Source organism: Bombina bombina, chromosome 2 (genome assembly GCF_027579735.1).
Source record: "Bombina bombina isolate aBomBom1 chromosome 2, aBomBom1.pri, whole genome shotgun sequence".
NCBI classification, from domain to species: domain Eukaryota; kingdom Metazoa; phylum Chordata; class Amphibia; order Anura; family Bombinatoridae; genus Bombina; species Bombina bombina.
This window is the reverse complement of record NC_069500.1, coordinates 252,224,361-252,248,928: the sequence shown is the minus strand read 5'-3', so window position 1 is coordinate 252,248,928 and position 24,568 is coordinate 252,224,361. Positions and strand designations below refer to the sequence as shown.

General features: G+C 42.3%; 1 protein-coding gene across 1 annotated transcript in view; it reads left to right on the top strand.

The window, feature by feature from the left end:
- LOC128646919 (solute carrier organic anion transporter family member 4C1-like) overlaps positions 1 to 24,568 on the top strand; it is a 198,307-nt gene that overhangs the window by 140,220 nt on the left and 33,519 nt on the right. The window contains exons 7-8 of the mRNA XM_053699728.1: positions 8,538 to 8,682; positions 18,709 to 18,904. Coding sequence (XP_053555703.1) covers positions 8,538 to 8,682; positions 18,709 to 18,904 — 341 coding nt within the window. The remainder of the gene's footprint in view (positions 1 to 8,537; positions 8,683 to 18,708; positions 18,905 to 24,568) is intronic.

The following is a 24,568-nucleotide window of genomic DNA, read 5'->3' as shown; positions in this document are numbered from 1 at the left end:
TTCACCACAGTTAACCATAACTTCCATACCCGGGCGTAGGCCCGCCAGGTGGATTGTGCCAGAGCCCCATTCACGAGGTCCCAAACTAAGGATACCCCAGGAGCCACAATTCCCTCGGGCAATTCGCACCCTCCGTCTCTGCGTCCGGAGCCTCCGACCTGAACCGCTCCCACTGAAAACGGGAAAGAGCGTCAGCAATAGAATTCAACTTGCCCGATACATGAACAGCTCTAAAAATGACATTAAGCCTCAGACACTCCAGCACAAATTCTCTCAACAAACTGATAACCGGGGGGGAATTAGCAGTCAAATTATCCGAGTGAAAACAAACCCGTTTGTCTCGGAGCTCAGAAGCCCAAATCTTTAAAGCAACCACCAGAGGGAAGAGTTCCAGAAAAGTTAGATTTTTTGTCAAACCCAAAGGTTCCCAATCTTCAGGCCAAGCCTCAGCACACCATTTTCCATTCAGATAGGCTCCAAAGCCGCAGGAACCAGATGCATCAGTAAACAGGCATAAATGCTCATCAGACCAATCTATTTCCTGAATCACCAACCGGCCATTGAAATCCTTCAAGAAGGCCAACCATACTCGAAGGTCATCCTTCAAGACCTTTGACAAACGAATATGATAATGGGGAACGACTACCCTGACCGTCGCCAATGCAAATCTTCTACAAAAAACCCTACCAACAGGGATAATACGACATGCAAAGTTAATCTTACCCAACAAAGATTGAAGACACCGCAGAGTTATCTTCTCAGACGACAACGCCCTTTGGATGCACTGAAACAAGTCAACGACCTTATCCTCGGGTAAACGGCATTGCATAGCCACTGAATCAATCTCAATACCCAAGAAACACAAAGAAGTTATCGGACCTTCCGATTTTTCTTCAGCAATTGGAATACCAAAATCAGATGCAACAAGATCAAAAGTCAACATCAGCCTCCTGCAGACCTCTGAACCCTCGGGGCCCACAAACAAGAAGTCATCCAAGTAATGAACTAAAGATGACAACCCAGCTCGTTGCTTTACCACCCATTCAACGAATGTACTAAACTTCTCGAAATAAGAACAAGAAATAGAGCACCGCATTGGAAGGCACAAATCTACAAAAAAGGAACCATCAAATTTACAACCTAAAAGGTGATGACACCGAGGGTGAACCGGCAATAGTCTGAATGCCGCCTTGATGTCAACCTTAGCCAACAAAGCTCCCCGGCCAGCAACCCGAACCAAATCAACAGCTTTGTCGAATGACGCATAATTAACCGAGACCAATTCCGGATCAATGCCATCATTGACAGAAAAACCCTTTGGGTAAGATAGGTGGTGGATCAAACGAAATTGACCCTCAATCCTCTTAGGAACTACTCCTAATGGAGAAATTCTCAAATTCTCCAAAGGAGGAGAAACAAATGGGCCTGCCATTCTTCCCAAAGTAACCTCCTTTTGCAACTTTTTTCTAACCACCTCAGGGAATTCCCTGGCTGACTTCAAATTCCCACTAAATTTACCACCAGCACTTTCCTTGAAAGGAATTACAAAACCTGAGCTGAAACCGGAAAGAAGCAGCTCGGCATCATCTCGTTTTCCCCGTTTATTGGCGTAAGCCTCTAACCAACCCACCATCTTTCCTACCTTCACCGGGGTCTGAGCTCGAAGGAGTAGATTCCCCTTGTTTACTAACAATCTTTCCTTTCTTGAAACACCTTGAAAAACTGTGGCTACCGCCACACCCAGAACATTCGTGTCTGAATTTACAACTTGCTCCAAACCGGCATGCTCCATCGTTAAATTGGAAGCATAATCCCTTACGCATTGAGACTGCCGATCCGGAACTAACCGAGGGGCCGGAGTAACCGACCCCTGACCCACGAAAAGGCTGACCCCTTAAAGGGGTCATGATCTCGAGCCAAATGCCCATGTCACGATCGTCCCAACGCATCTCTGGTCTCACTGCCAGCCTCTGACGAAACTTCTCGTCATAACGCCACCATGCCATACCTCCATAAGTACGGTAAGCATTTGAAATCTCATCAAAATAACAAAATAAAGATCCACCCTGATCCGGGCACTTCTCCGTTACCACACTAGCAAGAATGCAAAAGGCTCTCGACCAATTACCTAAGGTCTTAGGTAACTTCCTGTACCTCTTCTTCCTTTCATCTTCCTCCTTCTTGCCTTTCTCGGATTTATCATCCTCCTTCAACTCCACCACTTGGTCCAGTGGCAACAAAGAAAAAATTTCTAAAAATTCCCTCTTCCATATTTTTTCTTTAACTTCCACCGTTAGATGAATCCCCAAAGGACCAATGGAACACAAGCACGGACACCTCAAGGCTTCCTCAGCTACCTTAATTGAACTACCCGAAACCGAAACAGTCGACACCTGAGAAACCGAAACGGCTCCACTCACCGACGAAACTGACTCAGCCGGAGCCACAATGGCTCCCGGGGTCCAAGCCTTATCGGCCGACTCCCCCCCACTTGGAGCCTCCAAACTCGCCAGCAACGCCTTCAAACCATTCAGCAGCTTCTCACGTTCTCCACACTTCAAACCCGATCCTTCCACCACAGCACCCCCAGCTGACTCACCTGAAGACTGGGGGGCCGTCCTTGTACTCTCCCGATTATCTGCTCCAACACTGGGAACGACCTGGGTTGCCAATACCTCATCTCTCCTTCTACCGCTCTCGCCTGTCCTCTTGTTCCCATTCGATTTCCTAGAAGGTGAAGTCCTCTCTCTCTTCTTCCACTGCTCTTTGAACTCTCAACCCTCGCCCGAGTAGGTGAATGAATAACAGTAGATCTTCTCAAAGGTGAACGTGATCTCCGTCAGCCGTGACCCGACCTTGACCTCCTTCTTTGATGCCTGCTGGGCACCGTAATATCTCCAGATCCTGGGGACTGCAAAGCACGGGAAGGTGTGAGTGCATGCCCCCCCTGATGACCTACTCCCCTGCACCCCCTCCCTATCTCTAACCCTACTCTCACAAGCCCTGCTCCCCCCTGAAACCCTTACCCCCTTTTCAGGAGATAATAATTTCAAAAGCTGCGCCAGGGTAGACGCATCGCCTACCTGACCAGCCGTACTCGGTCCAGGTAACGCAGGTTCGTCAATCTCCTCTTCTTCCTCAAAGTCGCTGCCAGCATCCAGTACCAGCAACGGCTCCGTAACCGGGTCCCTTTGAGGAGTAGGGGCCTCTTCTCCTCCACTAGAAAGGCCGTGTGCTTCCTGATAAACCTCTGCGTGAAAGAATTAGAGACATTAGCTCTCATCCCCAAACTACTACTTTATTAAAATATCCCCACTAACACCCTTTTTCCTATGATCTTCTTCTTTTTTTTTTTTTAAAACACCTCCTAGTCAAATGTCAGCTTCCTACCCTGCTCTCCTTAAAAACAGTAACCTGCGTAAGCAATAACCCAAACCAAATAGCACCTACCTATACAGGAACACCTATAAAACTCAGGGAAAAAAACATAAAATTGCAACCATCAAAGAAAGAACACCAATTTGTTTATATATTTATTATCTTTTTTTTTTTTTTTTTAAACCTGCCCTACCATTACAAGCAAAATTCCTCACCTAGATAATATAACCAAAAGCATATCATACAACCCCAATAAAAAACCTTAAAAAACAAGGAAAACAAAAAACCAAAATAAAACATTTCAATATATATGTATATTTTTACACCAACATACATTCGTCAATTTTTATTATTGCAATACATTTCTAAAAATTTTATTCATAAACTTCTAATTATTTTTTAATTTTTTTTTTTTGCCAGGAGAAAATAAGCATAACGCACCCTTCTTTTTTTTTAACATACCTACCTCAATACAATACCAAACACTAAAATTATAAAAACCAACATACTGGCCCCTATTAATGTTAACCCCCTCACTGCCGTGCAAAAAAATTGACAGCCTTCCCCCCTCACGAATAACTACAAACATACCCAATAACTAACTCACATACCTGGCATACCATTAAACATGCCCCCTTTTACTACCGCCACACTACCCTGTAGATTGTGCCCCTGCCAGACCCCACTTTACCCGTCACCGTCCTCTCTGCTCCTGCAGTCCCAGCGGGCCTCCGGAGCGCAATGACGTCACCGCCATGCGCCGTTAATGCACCGGGTCCTGACGTCTTCTCTGCCACTGGCCTCTTGCTTGAAGAACCTCTCCGCCCAGTCTTCGTCGCCGACTTCCGCTTCGAGCTGGATGCTTCAGGACTCAACCTTGACGGGGGCCCAGCTGATCTCAACGGTCTCTTCTTCCTGGACCCGCTGACTCCTGCAACTCCTGATGTCCCTGCGCGAGGCTCCTCCACCGACTTCAGCTGCTCCCGGATCCATTCGACTCCTCTTCCTCTGGCCATCGCCGTCAGCTCCTGTAGCAGCGCGTCCATAGCAGGTAAGCACTGAAGCCGTTCTCCCGGTCAGGTAAGTCACTGAAAAGAGCGCGAAAAACACTATGCACCAACAATTTAAAAACTTGCCTCCAGCCACGCCCCTTTGACCTAAAGCTGAACTGCATTCAGCCAATAGGGGTCAATTACCCCTACCTTGATGCCAACGTCCGGGGTTCTGCTTTCTTCCAGACCTTTGATAAGTTTGTTATATGAATCTTTTAACAATAATGACATATTTAAAAGTATTGTATACCTTAATTTTATGGAAAATCAGGGAACACAGAAATTAATTTTAGGTATGATTGCGCTGTTTATCTTCTATTACCAAAGAAACGAAAACTAAACACCGTCAGAGTAGATGTATAAGTAAATACTATAAAATCTGCCTCTCCAAAGAAAATATAGAATCCAAACAAAAAATGAACAGCGCTCAATCAAAATAACAATGTTTTAAGTTAAAGTGAAGCTAAACTTTGGTGAATGAAAGCCCGTTTTTAAAAAATACTATTAAAAACAGGGGAACTTTCATTCATCAAAGTTTACAAAGCAGCCGTTTTGATTAAAAAAAATTACCTTTTTTTCTTTTCACAGCCAGAGCAGCTTCCCCCTCCTGGAAATCCTCTCTACACACGTCAGCAATGACTAATCCGGCTTCTTCCAATCACGGCTTTCCCCACAGGGTAGTCATTGCCTGAGGCCATACTGTGATTTCTAGGAAGCCGGATTAGTCATTGCTGACGTGTGAAGAGAGGATTTCCAGAGGGGGAAGCTGCTCTGGCTGAGAAAAGAAAAAAAGGTAAGTTTTTAATCAAAACGGCTGCTTTGTAAACTTTGATGAATGAAAGTGCCCCTGTTTTTAATAGTATTTTTTAAAAACGGCTTTCATTCATCAAAGTTTACCTTCACTTTAAAAACCCATATCCAATACAATAAAATAAAGTGAAATAATAAAAACAATTCAAGTGAACACTTGCACTGATTAAAATTATGTGGTCCAATTGGGTGTGCAGGAAGCATAAATAGTTACAGATAAAGAACTTGACAGACATATATTTAACCAGTCATAAACCTCAAGTAAATACAGCACAAATATCCCCTTAAATATAAATCATCAACATTTTTTCATTGTAGAGTAAAAATAAAATAATCTTATTTAATTATTCCTTTTTTAATTATTTATTTTTCCATTTTTCTTATACCACATTTTATAAATTTCAATAGCCAATTCTGTTTCAAAATGTCTTGCTGGACTGTAAAATTGACCAATACAACATGTTCATACAAAGACGTGAAGTAACCAATTAAAAGCATCTACTTATGATGAATGGTTTCAAATATCAAACTACACACAAATATGTAAACAAACCATCTTTATGTTAAACTATTAGCTACAGAAATATTAAATGAAGGTTACCAGATGTCCTAATTTTCCTTAAATGTATTCCTAATGTTTCAGGTGTCCTGGATTTGCCTTGCATAGTGTTGCACTACTTATTCTGCATGAGATGGCCCACATTGAGCACTACTTCTTAAAGGGACATAATACCCATATGCTAAATCACTTGAAAATGATGGGGCATAAATGCAAAAAGTTGACAGGAAAATATCATATGAACATCTCTATGCAAAAAAGGAAGATATTTTACCTCAACATTTCTTAAACTCACAATAGCAAGTGCTCTGTGAATAGTTATCCTTCAGCTACTATCATCTGCATGTTGAAAAAAAAAAAAAAAAAAAACAACCGCCAACCAGCTTAATCAGTGCTGATGTCATACTTTGCATTACTGTGATCTGATGAGATTTCACTGAAATCTGACATCATTTCATAATAAACTTATTTAAACTGAAGAGGGAATAAATATGACTGTGTTGCACATGTCAGGTGCACGCTCCCTTGCAAGTCCTTGGACTAGCATCCTGATTGGCTGCTTAAAATCCCTTTACAATGGGATGTGGCTACTGAAGAAATTTTGAGTTAAAATATCTTTCTTTTTTTACATATAGATGTTCAGGTGATATTTTCTAGTTGGCTTTTTGCAGCTATACTGCTTCCCTTTCAATCACTTTAACATTTGGGTATCTTGTCTCTTTAAATTTGAGTAATCACTATTACCTCTAAGGGCGGCATGCTCACCTTATAAGTAGCACTTATTTTGGGCCCTCTTTTCCCATTAATGTTTTATTATCGTATATATTTTTCTATAGGTCAGTGGCTAGATTTGTCATTCATTAAGTGCCTGTCAGTTTGTTAGCTGTATGCTGTACATTTATAGTACTACTGCTGTTGCTTTACACTAACAAATAATAATTTATAGACATGTGCACGGGCAAAAAATTGGTTCGGCCAAATCTTTTGAACCGAATATTTAGAAAATGTATTTTTCTGAATATTTGGCTGCCCTTGCTGAATATTCATGGCACATTTACATTAGTTTTCGTTAAGTCAATGCAAGTGTTCCTTTGCTACAGGTGGAACAGTTCACCTGTAGCATTACATACTTACCTCTAGCATGATGGAGAGCTGCGTAAATCCCTAACCTTCTTCTCAGAGCCCCATGTCAAGCTAATAGGAGGCTTAGCGCGGTGGATCTTAGGGCCTGCACTAAAGGACCTTTGCCTTTAGTGCAGGCCCTGGCATTCACTGTGCTAAGCCTCCTATTATCATGACCTGGGCTCTGAGAAGAAGGGTCGGGATTAGCGCTATAGATAAGTATTTTTAAACCCTAAGGTAATTTAAAGGAAACAAATGAATACGGATGAATTTCATAATTATTTATTCATTTTCTTTTAATTTTGTGGTGCATTCATGAAAATGAAACAAATATCCGTGTTTGGTTAACAACTTTGCAATCATAATGAAACAAATGCACGTGTAATAATTTCCGCTCACAGTTAGTAATAAATCAATAGATAGTTGTTTTTTTTACCACCTCCTCGACATTTATGATGTGTCCTGAATTTGGGTCTGACCTAGAACAGCTAGTTCGCTAGGCCCTCAATCCAGTCTTTTTAGAATTTCCATGCAAAAAATATTGTATGGCAATTATGGATATTTTATCTACATTTCTAATAAAATACTTGAATTATTAAACAATATAAAAGCAAAATGTAGCTGAACACATGAGACCCTACTATTTGCTTAGGGACATGAAACCCCAAATTTTTCTTTCATGATTTAGGTAGAACATACAATTTTAAACAACTTTTTAGTTTACTTCTATTATCAAATTTGCTTCATTCTCTTGGTATAATTTGTTACTACTGGTTTCTAACTGAACACATGGATGAGCCAATGACAATCAGTATATATATGCAGCTACCAATCAGCAGCTAGAACCTAGGTTCTTTGCTGCTCCTGAGCCTAGACAAACCATTCAGCAAAGGATAATAAGAGAAGGAAGCACATTAAATACTAGAAGTAAATTGGAAAGTTGTTTAAAACTGTATGCTCTGTCTAAATCTTGAATGTCTAATTATAACTTTACTGTCCCTTTAAAACAAGGCAGCAAATTAATAACATTGCTGATTAGTGCTTGAAAGTAGTTACTATACTGAATAGCCATATATTAGAGCTCCATATGTAAATGTACAAGAAACCACTTAAAGGGATTGTAAACTTTAACTAATTAAAGCCCAGTATCAAATAATAATCTTAAAAACAGGGACACTTTAATTCAGCAGCAGATGCAGGCGGAGGATCGGCGTTATGTTTACCAAAACGCAAAGGTAAATATTTTAAAATATAAGCGTCTTTGTAAACTTTAATTAATTAAAGTGCCCCTGTTTATAAGAGTATTATTTGATACTGGGCTATAATTCGTTAAAGTTTACAATCACTTTAATGCACATGTATTGTAAGTGCTTGTTTGTATGATATATACAATTATAGTTCATTCTTGTTTGCATTGCAAGAATCTAGGAAAATAAAAAGCATGTTATTTGCTGTACAGGGAACAGTGAAGGAACAGAAGAGTGGTATTTCCAAGGGCTTGTGTTGAGATTGTGTACAATAGCTCTTGCATAACATTTGTTATATGTATATAATAATATAAAACATACTTTGAGGGTTTTAAATGTTATTAAATATTAATTCTATTTTGGTTCCAGCTGTTGCTAAAAAACCCAGTGCTGATGTCTTTGACATTTGCCAGCTGTACAGATGCTTTGATCACTACTGGATTTTCAACCTTTCTTCCCAAAGTTATTGAAAATCAGTTTTCACTGACATCAAGTTTTGCAGCTATATTGGGAGGTAGGTGACTATTATTTGCTCATTGGATTTGTACTATTTCAAACAGAATACATGTATGAACTGATGTTGATTCTCTTTTAAAAACAATAAATCAGGATGCAGTAAAATTGGAAAACAAGTTGTGGTGAGATGCATTAATCAGCTTGTCTAACCCATGAATGCTAGCAATAAACTGAATAGCAACATGTGGGGACCCTCTCTGGCAGCTGAGGTTTTAATTATCTGGAATCCAGGATTCTGATATCTAACACAACATGCAAACAAAATAGTATCCTGGAGCTGTTCGACTCTTACTATTTTAACACATATTTGAACATAAGTGTAAAAAATGAAGGCTGCTATTCAAAGATGCCCACTGCTCTCCACAACCAAAAGGAGACCAGAGGTGGTAGTTGAAGTCATTACCAGACCTCAAATAAGAACACATGGTCCTGCAATCCCACTCAGTCTATTGCCAGCACGAGATCCCAGATCAGATCACTGCAGTCTTAATTTGTTAGCTACATATTCACATTAGACTTCCAATCAGACCCCATAACCATTAAAGGGGCATGAAACCCAAAATTTTTCTTTAATGATTCAGCTAGAGAATACAATTTTAAAAGTTTCCATTTCACTTTTATTATCAAGTTTGCTTTGTTCTCATGTTATTTTTGGTTAAAGAGATATCTAGATAGGTAGCACGCATGTCAGGAGGAGCACTACATGACAATAAATAGTGCTGCCCCTAGTGCTCTTGCTAATGTATAACACTGTTGTAAAACTGCTCACATATAGTGCTGCAGACATGTGCACTCTTCCGAGCTTACTATTTTTCTATTTTGAACAAAGGATAACAAGAAAGCAAAAACATTTTTTATTTTTTATTTTTTTATTCAATATTTTTATTGAGGTAATATAATCTAAATTACAGGAAAAGGTAGATCAATACATATATGAAGTTGCAAATGCAGGTACACTCAATGCAAATCAGATTACCATTCAGATGTTACAAAAGGATCTACAAACATTATAAACCTCTATTTTTTTGCATTATTAGTATTCACCAAAATTTTCATATAGACAAATTTGTACAAAAAGCCTCATTAAAGGGACATACCACCCACATTTTTTATTTTATGATTTAGAAAGAGAATGCCATTTTAAACATCTTTCAAATTTTCTTATATGATCTAATTTGTTTGATTCTCTTGATATTCTTTGATGAAAAGCATATCTAGATATGCTCACTAGCTGCTGATTGGTTGCTGCACATAGAAGCATCGTGTGATTGGCTCACCATGTGCATTGCTTTTTCTTCAACTAAGGATATTTAAAAAATGAAGCAAAATAAATAATGGAAGTAAATTGTAATGTTGTTTAAATTTCTATTCTTTATCTGAATCATGAAAGAAAGATTTTGGGTTTAGTGGCCCTTTAAGCTCTAGAACTAGAAACAACTTGAAAATACAATTCACGTGTATAAAGAACACAAAAGGAAGATTAAGATATTTTGCAGTATAGAAATGTAGTTTTCCGTTCGGCTCCAGAAATACATATCAAGGTCACACTATACCCCAAGGAATAGCAATATTAGTGTATGCAAGTGAGACCTTAGGATGATATTTTGAATATGATGAGAGCTATTATTATAATGAAACGCTAATTTTGATGTACAGTTGTTTTATTATGAATAGTTAAAGGGACATGAAACCCAAAATTTTTCTTTCATGATTCAGATAGAGAATACAATTTTAAACAACTTTCTAATTTACTTCTATTATTTAATTTTCTTCCTTCCCTTGTTATCCTTTGCTGAAAGGTTTATCTATGCAAGTTCATGAGCAGAAAAGAACCTAGGTTCTAGCTGCTGATTGTTTGCTGTATATAAATACTCATTTTCATTGGCTCACCCATGTGTTCAGTTAAAACCAGTAGTGCATTGCTGCTCCTTCAACAAATGATACCAAGAGAATAAAACAAATTAGATAATAGAAGTAAATTAGAAAGTTGTTTAAAATTGTATTCTCTATCTGAATCATAAAAGAAAAATTTTGGGTTTCACGTCCCTTTAAAATGATAGATGTGGTATGTAACAAGAGAACCACAAAATAATACTCTGAGAACAAATAAACTTGTCAGAGCATATTAATAGGGGGGGGGGGGGGGGGGGGGGTTAGGAGCATAAATAAAAAAGTAGCTAGGTTATATATGTACCAATCTTAATGTAGAATAGGCATGTAGTAGGATAATTGTATAGGCAGCTTTACATAGTGAGAATGAGTTTTGAGAAACGGTTTTTAATACAACAATAAGAGTTACTAAGCTAGGGCGAAAAATATTCTAGAGTTGGAACATATGGGAGATTAGGGCTGCTAAATATTCTCCTGAGAGATAGGCTGTTGTGTATCCTGGATTTAAATGCAGTTTAGAGTAACTACTCTGAGTATTGAATATGTTGCATTAGTAAGCTTCAAACTAAATCATAGTATCAATTAAACATAAGAATTGTGACTTTAACAAACCAGGCACGTTTAATTTAGAGTGCTCTAAATAGGTAATGAGAGAGATTGGTTGTTATAACATAAGTCGCTGTTGTAAATATATTTTACAATACATAACTTAGCACAAATTTAACCCTCTGGACAAGAAACCACTCACAATTGAGGTTTAACATATTCTGGTTCACTGCTGTAACTGAAATAAAGATTAAGTTCGGTGACCGTCTGGCAAAAGAAGAGGTAGCATAAGTGCAATCAAAGGGACAAGTAAAACACCCAATATTTTAGTCCTAAACCAAACTGGGAGAAGCCCTTACTAACCTATGCTGCTATAAGGGGAACATATAAACAAATGTCAATATGAAACTCAGCACATAATACTAATGAAGCTCTTGAGTTGTAGAATATAGACAGAGCAGTAAGCATCTAACTTGCAATTGAGCTTTAGGCAAGTCCTTGTAAGACCGTTGTTTGGTTTCTAGCGCTATGCCTTCAAATGCAACGGTTAATAATCTGGATTGCCTCTAATATAACTAGTGTGGCAAAAAGAAAAAGTTCACATAAGATTTATCAGGAAAGTCTGGCTTAAATTTTTTTGTAGAGTTCCTTCATATTGTGTCCAAACAGCAAAGCATAAGTGGCAACACATCCTATGCCCATCCTTTATGAATGTACCACATCCATAAGATCTAGCTCTGTGCTGTTTGTCTCGCTGATCTTGTATCGGGCTGCGTGGGTCAGGCAAAATTGCTTCCACAAAAGGAAGGATCCCTCCAGTGCTGTCCCCGTTCGCTCCGTCTTTATTATTCTTCCTCCCAGGACTATGTGAGAAACACTATAATCTCTCAGCCGATGGTTTGTGTCCACAGCATTGATCCATTCCGAAAGCACCTGGGAATCCAAATCTCCACCTCCTCCTGGGTTATCTATATAAGCTCTGGTTGGGCTCCTAGCAATAGCACTCAGTGACAGGAGCTCGGCGGAAAAGCCTTCTGCCTCTTGGTATAACGTCTCCTCAGCAATTACTATATCAGGGGTGAGCGTTGGATGCTGGGTCCCCAAAGCATCCCCGCCAACAGTGTTCACATCAGCTGGGCTTAAATAAACCTCTGCCTGGATTCTGTTGTCCTCTGTAGAGCCAATGGCTTTATTTAATGCTGCGGTAAATATAAGTTGGTGAGAAACTAGTAGTTTGCTGAGTTCAGTTAATATCTGGTGAGCGTTTTCCATATCTGTTATAAACCCATGAGGGTGACAAGATGGCTGCTGTCTTCTTCGTTTTAAAGCAGGTCTTCGGCACCCTCCCCGGCCACGTCCATGTCGCACCCGCCCGGCCACACCCACTCCGCATCCGCCCGGCCACACCCACTCCACCACACGACGCCAGGTCAGTTGGAAGGCCAGGTGTGTTTGTCCTCGTGCGCAGTCTCTACTGCACGTGACAGCTTCGGAGAAACACACTTGGCCTTTTATTATATAGGATAATCAATATTGAATTTTAAAGAATTGATGATGTGTTTGTTAGATGTTTTTTTCGATGTAACTTTTTAATTTTCCCTGTACATATTACTTTCTCAAAGTCAAAGAACATCTGATATAGTCAAAATAACTCCTTCCTGTTCAGATATCAAGTTACCCTACTAATTTTTACCATAAAGTGGCTTAAATTAGCATACTACCTCTACTTGTTTACTAGAGCCGGTATCCAAAAATGATCCCAAGAATATATTATAGATTGACTAATAGTGATGTCGCGAATAGTTCGCCGGCGAATAGTTCTCGGTGTACATAGCTTGTTCGCGTTTGCCGCGGCGGGCGAACATATGCGATGTTCGATCCGCCCCCTATTCGTCATCATTGAGTAATACTTTAACCCTGTACCTCACAGTCAGCAGACACATTCCAGCCAATCAGCAGCAGACCCTCCCTCCCAGACCCTCCTACCTCCTGGACAGCATCCATTTTAGATTCATTTGGAAGCTGCATTCTTAGTGTAGCTGCTGCTGATTTAATAGGGAAATCGATATCTAGGCTAGTGTATTCAGTGTCCACTACAGTCCTGAAGGACTCATCTGATCTCTGCTGTAAGGACAGCACCCCAAAAAGCCCTTTTTAGGGCTAGAACATCAGTCTGCTTTTTTTTTTTTCCCTGTGTAATCTAATTGCAGTTGCCTGCCTGCCAGCGTGTGTGTTAGGCTCACAGCGTATACTGTGCCCACTTGCCCAGTTCCACCACTCATATCTGGTGTAACAGTAGTGTACATTTAAAAAAACAACACTTTTTTGACTGTGAAATAATAGCAGTCAGTTTCTTTCACACGTGTGCGTTTCAGTGCCTGCCTGCCAGGGCACAGTGTCACACCAGTGCAACTCATATCTGGTGTAACAGTAGTGTACATTTAAAAAAAACAACACTTTTTTGACTGTGAAATAATAGCAGTCCGTTTCCTTCACACGTGTGCGTTTCAGTGCCTGCCTGCCAGGGCACAGTGTCACCCCAGTACAACTCATATCTGGCGTAACAGTAGTGTACATTTAAAAAATAAAATAAAATTTTGACTGTAATAGATTGAATAGCAGTTAGTTGTCTGCAAGCGTGTGTGTCAGGCCTACAGCGTCTACTCTGCCAACTTCTGCCAGTGCACAGTGCCACTCATATCTGTTGTCACAGTAGCGTGCACGCATAGTACCACTAATCGAAAAAAAAAATGACAGGCAGAGGCAGGCCACCCCGCAGGGGGCGTCGTGGTCGTGGTGCTGTGATTCCCTTTGGCCCTAGAATAATGCCCAGTGTTCAGAGGCTACATACCCCAAACTCGAACAGTTCTGAGGACATAGTTGACTGGCTAACACAGGACACCCAATATTCTACAGCTTCCGCTCGGAACCTTGACGCACCATCCTCCTCCAGCTTATCTTCGGGCACCTCTCAAGTTACCACTTGCCCGCCTGCCGCCACCACCAACACTAGCACCACAGCTGCTTCACTTGATCTGTCAGATGAGTTATTTACACATCAGTTGGAAGAAATGAGTGATAGTGATGCGCAACCATTATTGCCAGAGGATGTAGATAACAGGGATATGTCTCAGTCAGGCAGCATTACACACATGTGATGATGATGATGTTGTACCCGCTGCTGCTTCCTTTGCTGAGTTGTCAGATACAAGTGAAGCGGTTGATGATGACGATGTGTCCGTGGATGTCACGTGGGTGCCCGCTAGAAGAGAAGAAGAAGAGGGGGAAAGTTCAGATGGGGAGACAGAGAGGAGGAGGAGACGAGTTGGCAGCAGGGGGAGGTCGTCGCAAGGAGCTAGTGGCACAGTCAGACAGCATGCATCGGCACCCGGGGTCAGCATGCTGTTGCCACCACCAGAATGCCGTCATTGCAGAGCTCAGCAGTCTGGCATTTTTTGTGTGTGTGTCTGCCTCTGACAACAGCGATGCCATTTGCAACCTGTGCCAAAAGAAACTGAGTCGTGGGAAGTCCAACACCCACCTAGGTACAACTGCTTTGCGAAGGCACATGATCGCACATCACAAACGCCTATGGGATCAACACATGAGTTCAAGCAGCACACAAACTCAAAGCCTCCATCCTCCTCCCTGGTCCAGCATCTTCAGCCACGTCAACCACTGCTGTCCTCCTTGCACCCTCTCAACCATCCGCCACTCCGTCTCTTGCCTTGAGCAGTTCCTGCTCATCTGCCCACAGTCAGGTGTCTGTCAAGGACATGTTTGAGCGTAAGAAGCCAATGTCACAAAGTTACCCCCTTGCCCGGCATCTGACAGCTGGCTTGTCTGAACTCTTAGCCCGCCAGCTGGTGGAGTCTGAGGCGTTCCAAAAATTTGTAGCTATTGGGACACTGCAGTGGAAGGTACCCGGCCGAAATTTCTTTGCACAAAAGGCAATCCCCAACCTGTACTCGATTGTGCAAAAGGAAGTAATGGCATGTCTGGCACACAGTGTTGGGGCAAGGGTCCATCTGACCACTGATACCTGGCCATGGCGCACTTCTCAGATATCCAGCGGCGAAACAACATGCCAGTGAGGTGCTTGATTTGCGACAGCCCGACACGTTGGAATTCAACACTCCTAATGTTCGACCGCCTGATCCAACAAGAAAAAGCCATTAACGACTATTTGTATGACCGGGGTGCTAGGACAGCCTCTGCGGAGCTGGGAATTTTTTTGCCACATTACTGGGCGCTCATGCGCAATGCCTGTAGGCTCATGCGTCCTTCTGAGGAGGTGACAAACATAGTCAGTCACACTGAAGGCACCATCAGCGACATCATACCATTTGTTTTCTTCCTGGAGCGTGCCCGCGAAGAGTGCTGGATCAGGCCATAGATGAGCGTGAAGAGAAAGAGGAAGAGTTGTGGTCACCATCACCACCAGAAACAGCCTTATCAGCATCGCTTGCTGGACCTGCGGCAACGCTGGAAGAGGATTGTGAGGAAAAGGAGTCAGAGGAGGAATGTGGCTTTGAGGAGGAGGAGGAAGACCAACAGGCATCCCAGGGTGCTCGTTGTCACCTTTCTGGTACCTGTGGTGTTGTACGTGGCTGGGGGGAAGAACATACCTTCAGTGAGATCACTGAGGACGAGGAATGGGACATGAGTAGCTCGGCATCCAACCTTGTGCAAATGGGGTCTTTCATGCTGTCGTGCCAGTTGAGGGACCCTCGTATAAAAAGGCTGAAGGAGAATGGCCTGTACTGGGTGTCCATGCTACTAGACCCCTGGTATAAGCATAAAGTGCCTGAAATGTTACCGAATTACCGCAAGTTGGAAAGGATGCAGCAGTTCCAAAATAAATTAAAAAGTATGCTTTACACAGCGTATAAAGGTGATGTCACAGCACAACGGGAATCTAACAGGGGAAGAGGTGAAAGTAATCCTCCTCCTCCCACGACCACGCCGGCACGGACAGGGCGCTTTACAGACGTGTTGTTGATGGAGGACATGCAGAGCTTTTTAAGTCCTACACATCGCCACAGCCCTTCGGGGTCCACCCTCAGAGAACGACTCAACCGACAGGTAGCAGACTACCTCGCCTTAACTGCAGATATCGACACTCTGAGAAGCGATGAACCCCTTGACTACTGGGTGTGCAAGCTTGACCTGTAGCCTGAGCTATCCCAATTTGCGATAGAACTTCTGGCCTGCCCCGCTTCAAGTGTCCTGTCAGAAAGGACCTTCAGTGCAGCAGGAGGTATTGTCACTGAGAAGAGAAGTCGCCTAGGTCAAAAAAGTCTAGATTACCTCACCTTTATTAAGATGAATGAGGGATGGATCCTGAAGGGTCTGACAGTGGGCGATACATTCGACTAAAAAAGGCCTGATGAGATGAGCTGCCTTGGGCTAAAAATGGTCCACACGCTGCTGTATTTTATCTCTGAATGCCGGATGACTTGCGTGACTTATCCGCCACCAACTAGGGTTCAAGCCGCAATGTTTTAGGGCACTTTCTGCCTGGGAAACAAACATCAATTTTTCTGGCCGCTGCTACAGCAGCGGCTGCAACAATACCTAATTTTTCAGGCATGTGTACATGCCTAATTTTTCTGGCCTCTGGTGCTGCACTGTGGCTTCAAAAACCAAAAAAAAAAAAAAAAAGGCACATAACTGATAGGAATAGTACTACTTAACACACCACTCCTATCTGGTGGCACATTAGATTGCACGCGCAGTGCCCCAAATTTGAAGTAGGAGGACCGACCAAGCATCTTTTTCCATCTCCCGGTTCCTAAAATCGATGCCATATACACGTCCCCTGATAGGGGATGTAACAGGGATTAAACTGATAGGAATAGCACTACTTAACACACCTTACAATAGCGCAGAGAGAGGCAATGCAGAGAGAGGAGTCTAAAGAAGAGGAGTCAGAGGAGGAAGGTGGCTTTGAGGAGGTGGAAGACCAAACACAGCAGGCGTCCCAGGGTGCTTGTTGTCACCTTTCGTGGACCCTTGGTGTTGTACGTGGCTGGGTGGAGAAAGAGACCTTCAATGACATCAGTGAGGACAAGGAACGGGACATGGCTAGCTTGGTATCCAACCTTGTGCAAATGAGGAGTTTGCGGTTGTGCAAATGGACTGTTTGCGGTTGTTTGCGGTGCATTAAAGGGATAGTCTAGGCCAAAATAAACTTTCATGATTCAGATAGAGCATGTAATTTTAAACAATTTTCCAATTTACTTTTATCACCAACTTTGCTTTGTTCTCTTGGTATTCTTAGTTGAAAGCTTAACCTAGGAGGTTCATATGCTAATTTCTTAGACCTTGAAGACCACCTCTTTCAGATTGCATTTTAACAGTTTTTCACCACTAGAGGGTGTTAGTTCACGTATTTCATATAGATAACACTGTGCTCGTGCACGAGAAGTTATCTGGGAGCAGGCACTGATTGGCTAGACTGCAAGTCTGTCAAAAGAACTGAAAAAAGGGGCAGTTTGCAGAGGCTTAGATACAAGATAATCACAGAGGTTAAAAGTATATTATTATAAATGTGTTAGTTATGCAAAACTGGGAAATGGGTAATAAAGGGATTATCTATCTTTTCTAACAATAAAAATTCTGGTGTAGACTGTCCCTTTAAACGGGGAGTTTGGTCTGTCACTGTGAAGCGGGCATAATCCTTACACTACCTGATCGATACAACATCATACCTGATGTTTTAAAGCACGTTATTCCAAACAATTTAGGAATGTTAGGTGATTTATGCCCTTTATGGATTAAAACCAGACTCTGCATCAACTATGTAATTTTCCATGGGAGTTTTGCCATGGATCCCCCTCCGGCATGGCACAGTCCAGGTGTTAGTCCCCTTGAAACAACTTTTCAGAAAGAGTCCCTGTGGGTTTTAAAATTCGCCTGCCTATTGAAGTCTATGGCGGTTCGCCCGTTTGCGAACAGTTGTGGAAGTTTGCGTTCGCCGTTCGCAAACAGAAAATTTTATGTTCGCGACATCACTATTGACTAAATATAACTGTTCATTTAATGGAACACTAAAGTAAAAAATAAACTTTCATGATTCAGATAGAGCATAAAGTTTTAAGAAACTTTACAATTTACTTGTATTATCATTTTATTTTTTTTTAAATGTATTTTTATATGCACACTTTCTGAGGCACCAGCTACTACTGAGCATGTGCAGAAGTTCACAGAGCATACATATACTAGTCTCTGATTCACTGATGGATGTCACATGATACAGGGGGGTGACAAATGGAAAAAAATAAATTAGTCAGAAAAAAAATCTACTGCTTATTTGAAATTTAAACTAAATGTCGTTGCATTGTCTTTTCATTAGGCACTTGTTAATTATGCAGTTCCACTGTATTTAGTTGTCCTTTAACTTGAAATGTGTAATTTGCATGTTGAATAGGACCTGGTAAAACCTATTTAAAGTCTCTTATGAATTAAATTGTATAATTATTATATATACATTTTTAAGTTTAGAAATAACTGTAAAATAATTCTGAACTAAAACTCATTAGTAATAATGAACTACATTTCTCAGTTACTTGTTTGTACTTCACAGGTGGTGTTCTCATCCCAGCAGCAGCAATTGGCCAAATTATAGGAGGCCTCATTATCTCTAAATTTAAAATTGAATGTAAAAATATAATCAAGTTCTCAATCATTTTCTCAGCCATTTCTTTAGCACTCTGCTCAGTATTTCTTTTTGCGAAGTGTGGAAATGATCCATTCGCTGGAGTTTCTGTCCTTTATAATGAGTAAGTATCCATAAATTTAACTATGTAGTTTTTTTAAAAGCAGAAAAATAATCTTGTATTCTATAGATTTGCAAAAAAGATAAGTATTTTTGGAAACTATTACAGAATTAGCAAACAACATGTATACATTTAAAATATGTTTACTTAAACAATACTAGAATTTGGATAGTTATATTGATTGCATTTAGGAGATAAGTTTGAGCTATCCATAAACTGTTTCTCAACAATCAGATAAGCCAGGCCAGGATTGACCATACAAGGCATTTGCCAGGTTACAAACTGGCGCTGTTTTTCTTAGTCCCTTTCAGTCACCAGCATTTTTTATTGTACATGATGTAGGCCAGCCTTGCTCTGCCTTGCTGCCTGTGTCTGTGAGCCAGGTCACGTCTAGAATCATCCCCCCCCCCCCAGCTCCATTTTTGGATCCACCTCAAGGCTGGATTATGCCCCTCCAGCATTATATTAAAGTGATCCTCCTCACAATGGCTGGCTCTGTAGGCCGCTAAGTTACTTCTTGCATAGATGCCTCCTCTGATAGATTTGCATTAAGTGCATGACTGTTCTGTGACAGCTTCAGAAGGTAAGGAATATGCTTGAATTAATGCTGCTCATATTAAAATAGCACTGTTTTGGGGTTCTGCATGCCTCTATCCCCTAGAGCCTGCCTGTTCCCTGTCCTCTAGCATATACCGGCGTACTGCCCGATTTGTGATATCAACTTGCGCCTATCTTTAAATCTCTGTAAATCTGGGGCAGGGGCATAACTATAGGGATCTCAGAGGCCTCAATTAAAACTGGGTCCATATATCTAGGGCCCCCTTCTGTAGTAGCATTCCTATAGGGGGGATTGATGGTGCCTGGGCTCCACCTGCATCATTTCTGTTACCTCTGTGTGCACCTTCCCCATAAAAGAAGGAAAACATTATATGAAAAGGGTATAAATTTACTTTCATGATGAAAGGGTTTCCAAGATGGCTACTACAGTATCGTTGTACAGAAAAATCTGCTACCATATTTATACATAAGCTGCAGAAGTGCATATTCTTAGGTATTGACTAACAAACTGCGAAGGACAACAGTCATCGAGAAGCAGCTCCTTTTGATGGAATCTGTTGATTTCTGTTGTGCCTGTTTTTGTGTGTTTGTGTGTGTGTGATGTCTGGGGTAAAAGGAACTATATGTTTGTGTATTGTGTATAGCCAGTCCATGGAAAAGATTCCTCACTGATAATGGCAACTCGTAACGCATTACTGTGGGAAGGGACACTCTCCGCAAAAATAATTAATCCTTTTCTTTTCTCTCTTCTTTAATCTTTTCTTTCCCATTTTCTCTTCTCTTTTCTTTTTCTTTACAAAAATATACTTTCGATCACTTGCTCAAAATGGGCTAAAATGCTGCTCTTTATGCTCTAATCCATTTTACAAGTGGTGCATTTGTTATCACAAATTCATTTGCACTCATCTATGGGTGGCATTGAGCGGCAATGTCGACTCATATTACAAATTGAAAGTAAATGCGATTGCTCGAACGCAATCGCATTTAACTCTTAAACTTTGGAGAAAACAGTTGCACTAAGCTATTCTATGTAACCCTAAACAGATACAACCCCACATCCCAAAGTAACCCACTTACAAATAAACAAACATACTAACATTACAAAAAACAATCTACCATTACAAAAAAATATAAAAACCTACCATTACAGAAAACAACAAATTATAAAAAAGGTTATGCCTATTCTAAAACCCTACTTAAATAAACCAACCCTAACCTATCCTAACATTAAGCTACAGCAATAGTCCTTAAAATGTCATTTTGAAGGGCTTTGCCCTAATTAGTGATGTCGCGAACTGAAAATTTTCCGTTCGCGAACTGCGAACGCAAACGTCCGCAACTGTTCGCGAACGGGCGAACGGGGCGAACCGCCATTGACTTCAATAGGCAGGCGAATTTTAAAACCCACAGGGACTCTTTCTGGCCACAATAGTGATGGAAAAGTTGTTTCAAGGGGACTAACACCTGGACTGTGGCATGCCGGAGGGGGATCCATGGCAAAACTCCCACGGAAAATTACATAGTTGATGCAGAGTCTGGTTTTAATCCATAAAGGGAATAAATCACCTAACATTCCTAAATTGTTTGGAATAACGTGCATGGATTTTAGGAACCGGGAGATGGAAAAAGATGCTTGGTCGGTCCTCCTACTTCAAATTTGGGGCACTGCGCGTGCAATCGTGGCCGGAATTTTAGCCGACGGCCATTTGTCCGACGGCCATTTGTCCGACGGACATTTGGCCGAAACACAAGTGGATGTCACAAAACAGTCCGGCCACGAGATAGATAGATTTGATAGATAGATACATAGATTAGATAGATAGATCAATAGATGCAATATACATTTGATAGATACGATAGATAGATTTGATAGATAAATAGATAGATTTGATAGATAGATAATTTCCCAGACAGAGAATTACAAGACGTGCGGTCTGTGACCCATGGTAAGGTTACTTCCTTTTGCACAATTGAGTACAGGTTGGGGATTGCCTTTTGTGCAAAGAAATTTCGGCCGGGTACCTTCCACTGCGGTGTCCCCTATCAGGGGATGTGTATATGGCATGGATTTTAGGAACCGGGAGATGGAAAAAGATGCTTGGTCGATCCTCCTACTTCAAATTTGGGGCACTGCGCATGCAATCTAATGTGCCACCAGATAGGAGTGGTGTGTTAAGTAGTACTATTCCTATCAGTTTAATCCCTGTTAAGTGTCTTTTTTTTTGGTTTTGTTTTTGAAGCCACAGTGCAGCACCAGAGGCCAGAAAAATTTGGCATGTACACATGCCTGAAAAATTAGTTATTGTTGCAGCCGCTGCTGTAGCAGCGGCCAGAAAAATTGATGTTTGTTTCCCAGGCAGAAAGTGCCCTAAAACATTGCGGCTTGAACCCTAGTTGGTGGCGGATAAGTCACGCAAGTCATCCGGCATTTGCAGATAAAATACAGCAGCGTGTGGACCATTTTTAGCCCAAGGCAGCTCATCTCATCAGGCCTTTTTTACTCGAATGTATCGCCCAATGTCAGTCCCTTCGGGATCCATCCCTCATTCATCTTAATAAAGGTGAGGTAATCTAGACTTTTTTTACCTAGGCGACTTCTCTTCTCAGTGACAATACCTCCTGCTGCACTGAAGGTCCTTTCTGACAGGACACTTGAAGCGGGGCAGGCCAGAAGTTCAATTGCAAATTGGGATAGCTCAGGCCACAGGTCAAGCCTGCACACCCAGTAGTCAAGGGGTACATTGCTCCTCAGAGTGTCGAGATCTGCAGTTAAGGCAAGGTAGTCTGCTACCTGTAGGTCGAGTCGTTCTCTGAGGGTGGACCCCGAAGGGCTGTGGCGATGCATAGGAGTTAAAAAGCTCTGCATGTCCTCCATCAACAACATGTCTGTAAATCATCCTGTCCTTGCCAGCGTGGGAGTCGGAGGATTACTTTCAGCTCTTTCCCTGTTAGATTCACGTTGTGCTGTGACATCACCCTTATACGCTGTGTAAAGCATACTTTTTAATTTATTTTGGAAATGCTGCATCCTTTCCGACTTGTTGTAATTCGGTAATATTTCTGGCACTTTATGCTTATACCGGGGGTCTAGTAGCGTGGACACCCAGTACAGGTCATTCTCCTTCAGCTTTTTTATACGAGGGTCCCTCAACAGGCACGACAGCATGAAAGACCCCATTTGCACAAGGTTGGATGCCGAGCTACTCATGTCCCGTTCCTCATCCTCAGTGAGGTCACTGAAGGTATCTTCTTCCCCCCAGCCACGTACAACACCACGGGTACCAGATAGGTGACAACGAGCACCCTGGGATGCCTGTTGTGGTTGGTCTTCCTGCTCCTCCTCAAAGCCACATTCCTCCTCTGACTCCTCTTCCTCAAAAGCCTCTTCCAGCGTTGCCGCAGGTCCAGCAAGCAATGCTGATAAGGCTGTTTCTGGTGGTGATGGTGACCACAACTCTTCCTCTTCCTTTTCACGCTCATCTTCGGCTTGATCCAGCACTCTTCGAAGGGCACGCTCCAGGAAGAAAACAAATGGTATGATGTTGCTGATGGTACCTTTGGTGCGACTGACTAGGTTTGTCACCTCCTCAAAAGGACGCATGAGCATACAGGCATTGCGCATGAGCACCCAGTAATGTGGCAAAAAAAATTCCCAGCTCCGCAGAGGCTGTCCTAGCACTCCGGTCATACAAATACTCGTTAACGGCTTTTTCTTTTTGGAGCAGGCGGTTGAACATTAGGAGTGTTGAATTCCAACGTGACGGGCTGTCGCAAATCAAGCACCTCACTGGCATGTTGTTTCGCTTCTGGATATCGGAAAAGTGCGCCATGGCCGTGTAGGAACGCCTCAAATGGCCACACACCTTCCTGGCCTGCTTCAGGATGTCCTGTAAGCCTGGGTATTTATGCACAAAGCGTTGTACGATCAGATTACACACATGTGCCATGCACGGCACATGTGTCAACTTGCCCAATTTCAATGCCGCCACCAAATTACTTCCGTTGTCAAAAACCACTTTGCCGATCTCCAGTTGGTGCGGAGTCAGCCACTGATCCACCTGTGCGTTCAGGGCGGACAGGAGTGCTGTTCCGGTGTGACTCTCTGCTTTCAGGCAAGTCAACCCCAAGATGGCGTGACACTGCCGTATCCGGGATGTGGAATAGTACCTGCAGAGCTGGGGGGGTGCCGTTGATGTGGAGCAAGACGCAGCAGCAGAAGAGGACTCAGCCGAGGAGGTTATGGTAGAGGATGGAGTAGGAGGAGTAGAGGAGGGTGGCAACAGGCCTGCCTGCAAGTCATGGCGGTGTCACCAACTCCTCCTCTGCAGAGCCACGCATTCCATGCTTGGCAGCCGTCAGCAGGTTTACCCAATGCGCAGTGTAGGTGATATACCTGCCCTGACCATGCTTTGCAGACCAGCTATCAGTGGTCATATGGACCCTTGCCCCAACACTGTGTGCCAGACATGCTTACTTCCTTTCGCACAATCGAGTACAGGTTGGGGATTGCCTTTTGTGAAAAGAAATTTCGGACGGGTACCTTCCACTGCAGTGTCCCAATAGCTACAAATATTTTGAACGCCTCAGACTCCACCAGCTTGTATGGTAAAAGCTGGCGGGCTAAGAGTTCAGACAAGCCAGCTGTCAGACGCCGGGCAAGGGGGTGACTTTGTGACATTGGCTTCTTACGCTCAAACATGTCCTTGACAGACACCTGACTGTGGGCAGATGAGCAGGAACTGCTCAAGGCAAGAGAGACGGAGTGGCGGATGGTTGAGAGGGGGCAAGGAGGACAGCAGTGGTTGACGTGGCTGAAGATGCTGGACCAGGAGGAGGATGGCGGCTTTGAGTTTGTGTGCTGCTTCTACTCATGTGTTGATCCCATAGGCGTTTGTGATGTGCGATCATGTGCCTTCGCAAAGCAGTTTTACCTAGGTGGGTGTTGGACTTCCCACGACTCAGTTTCTTTTGGCACAGGTTGCAAATGGCATCGCTGTTGTCAGAGGCAGACACACAAAAAAAATGCCACACTGCTGAGCTCTGCGACGACGGCATTCTGGTGGTGGCAACAGCATGCGTTGATTGGCGTGCTGTTTGGCTGACCCCGGG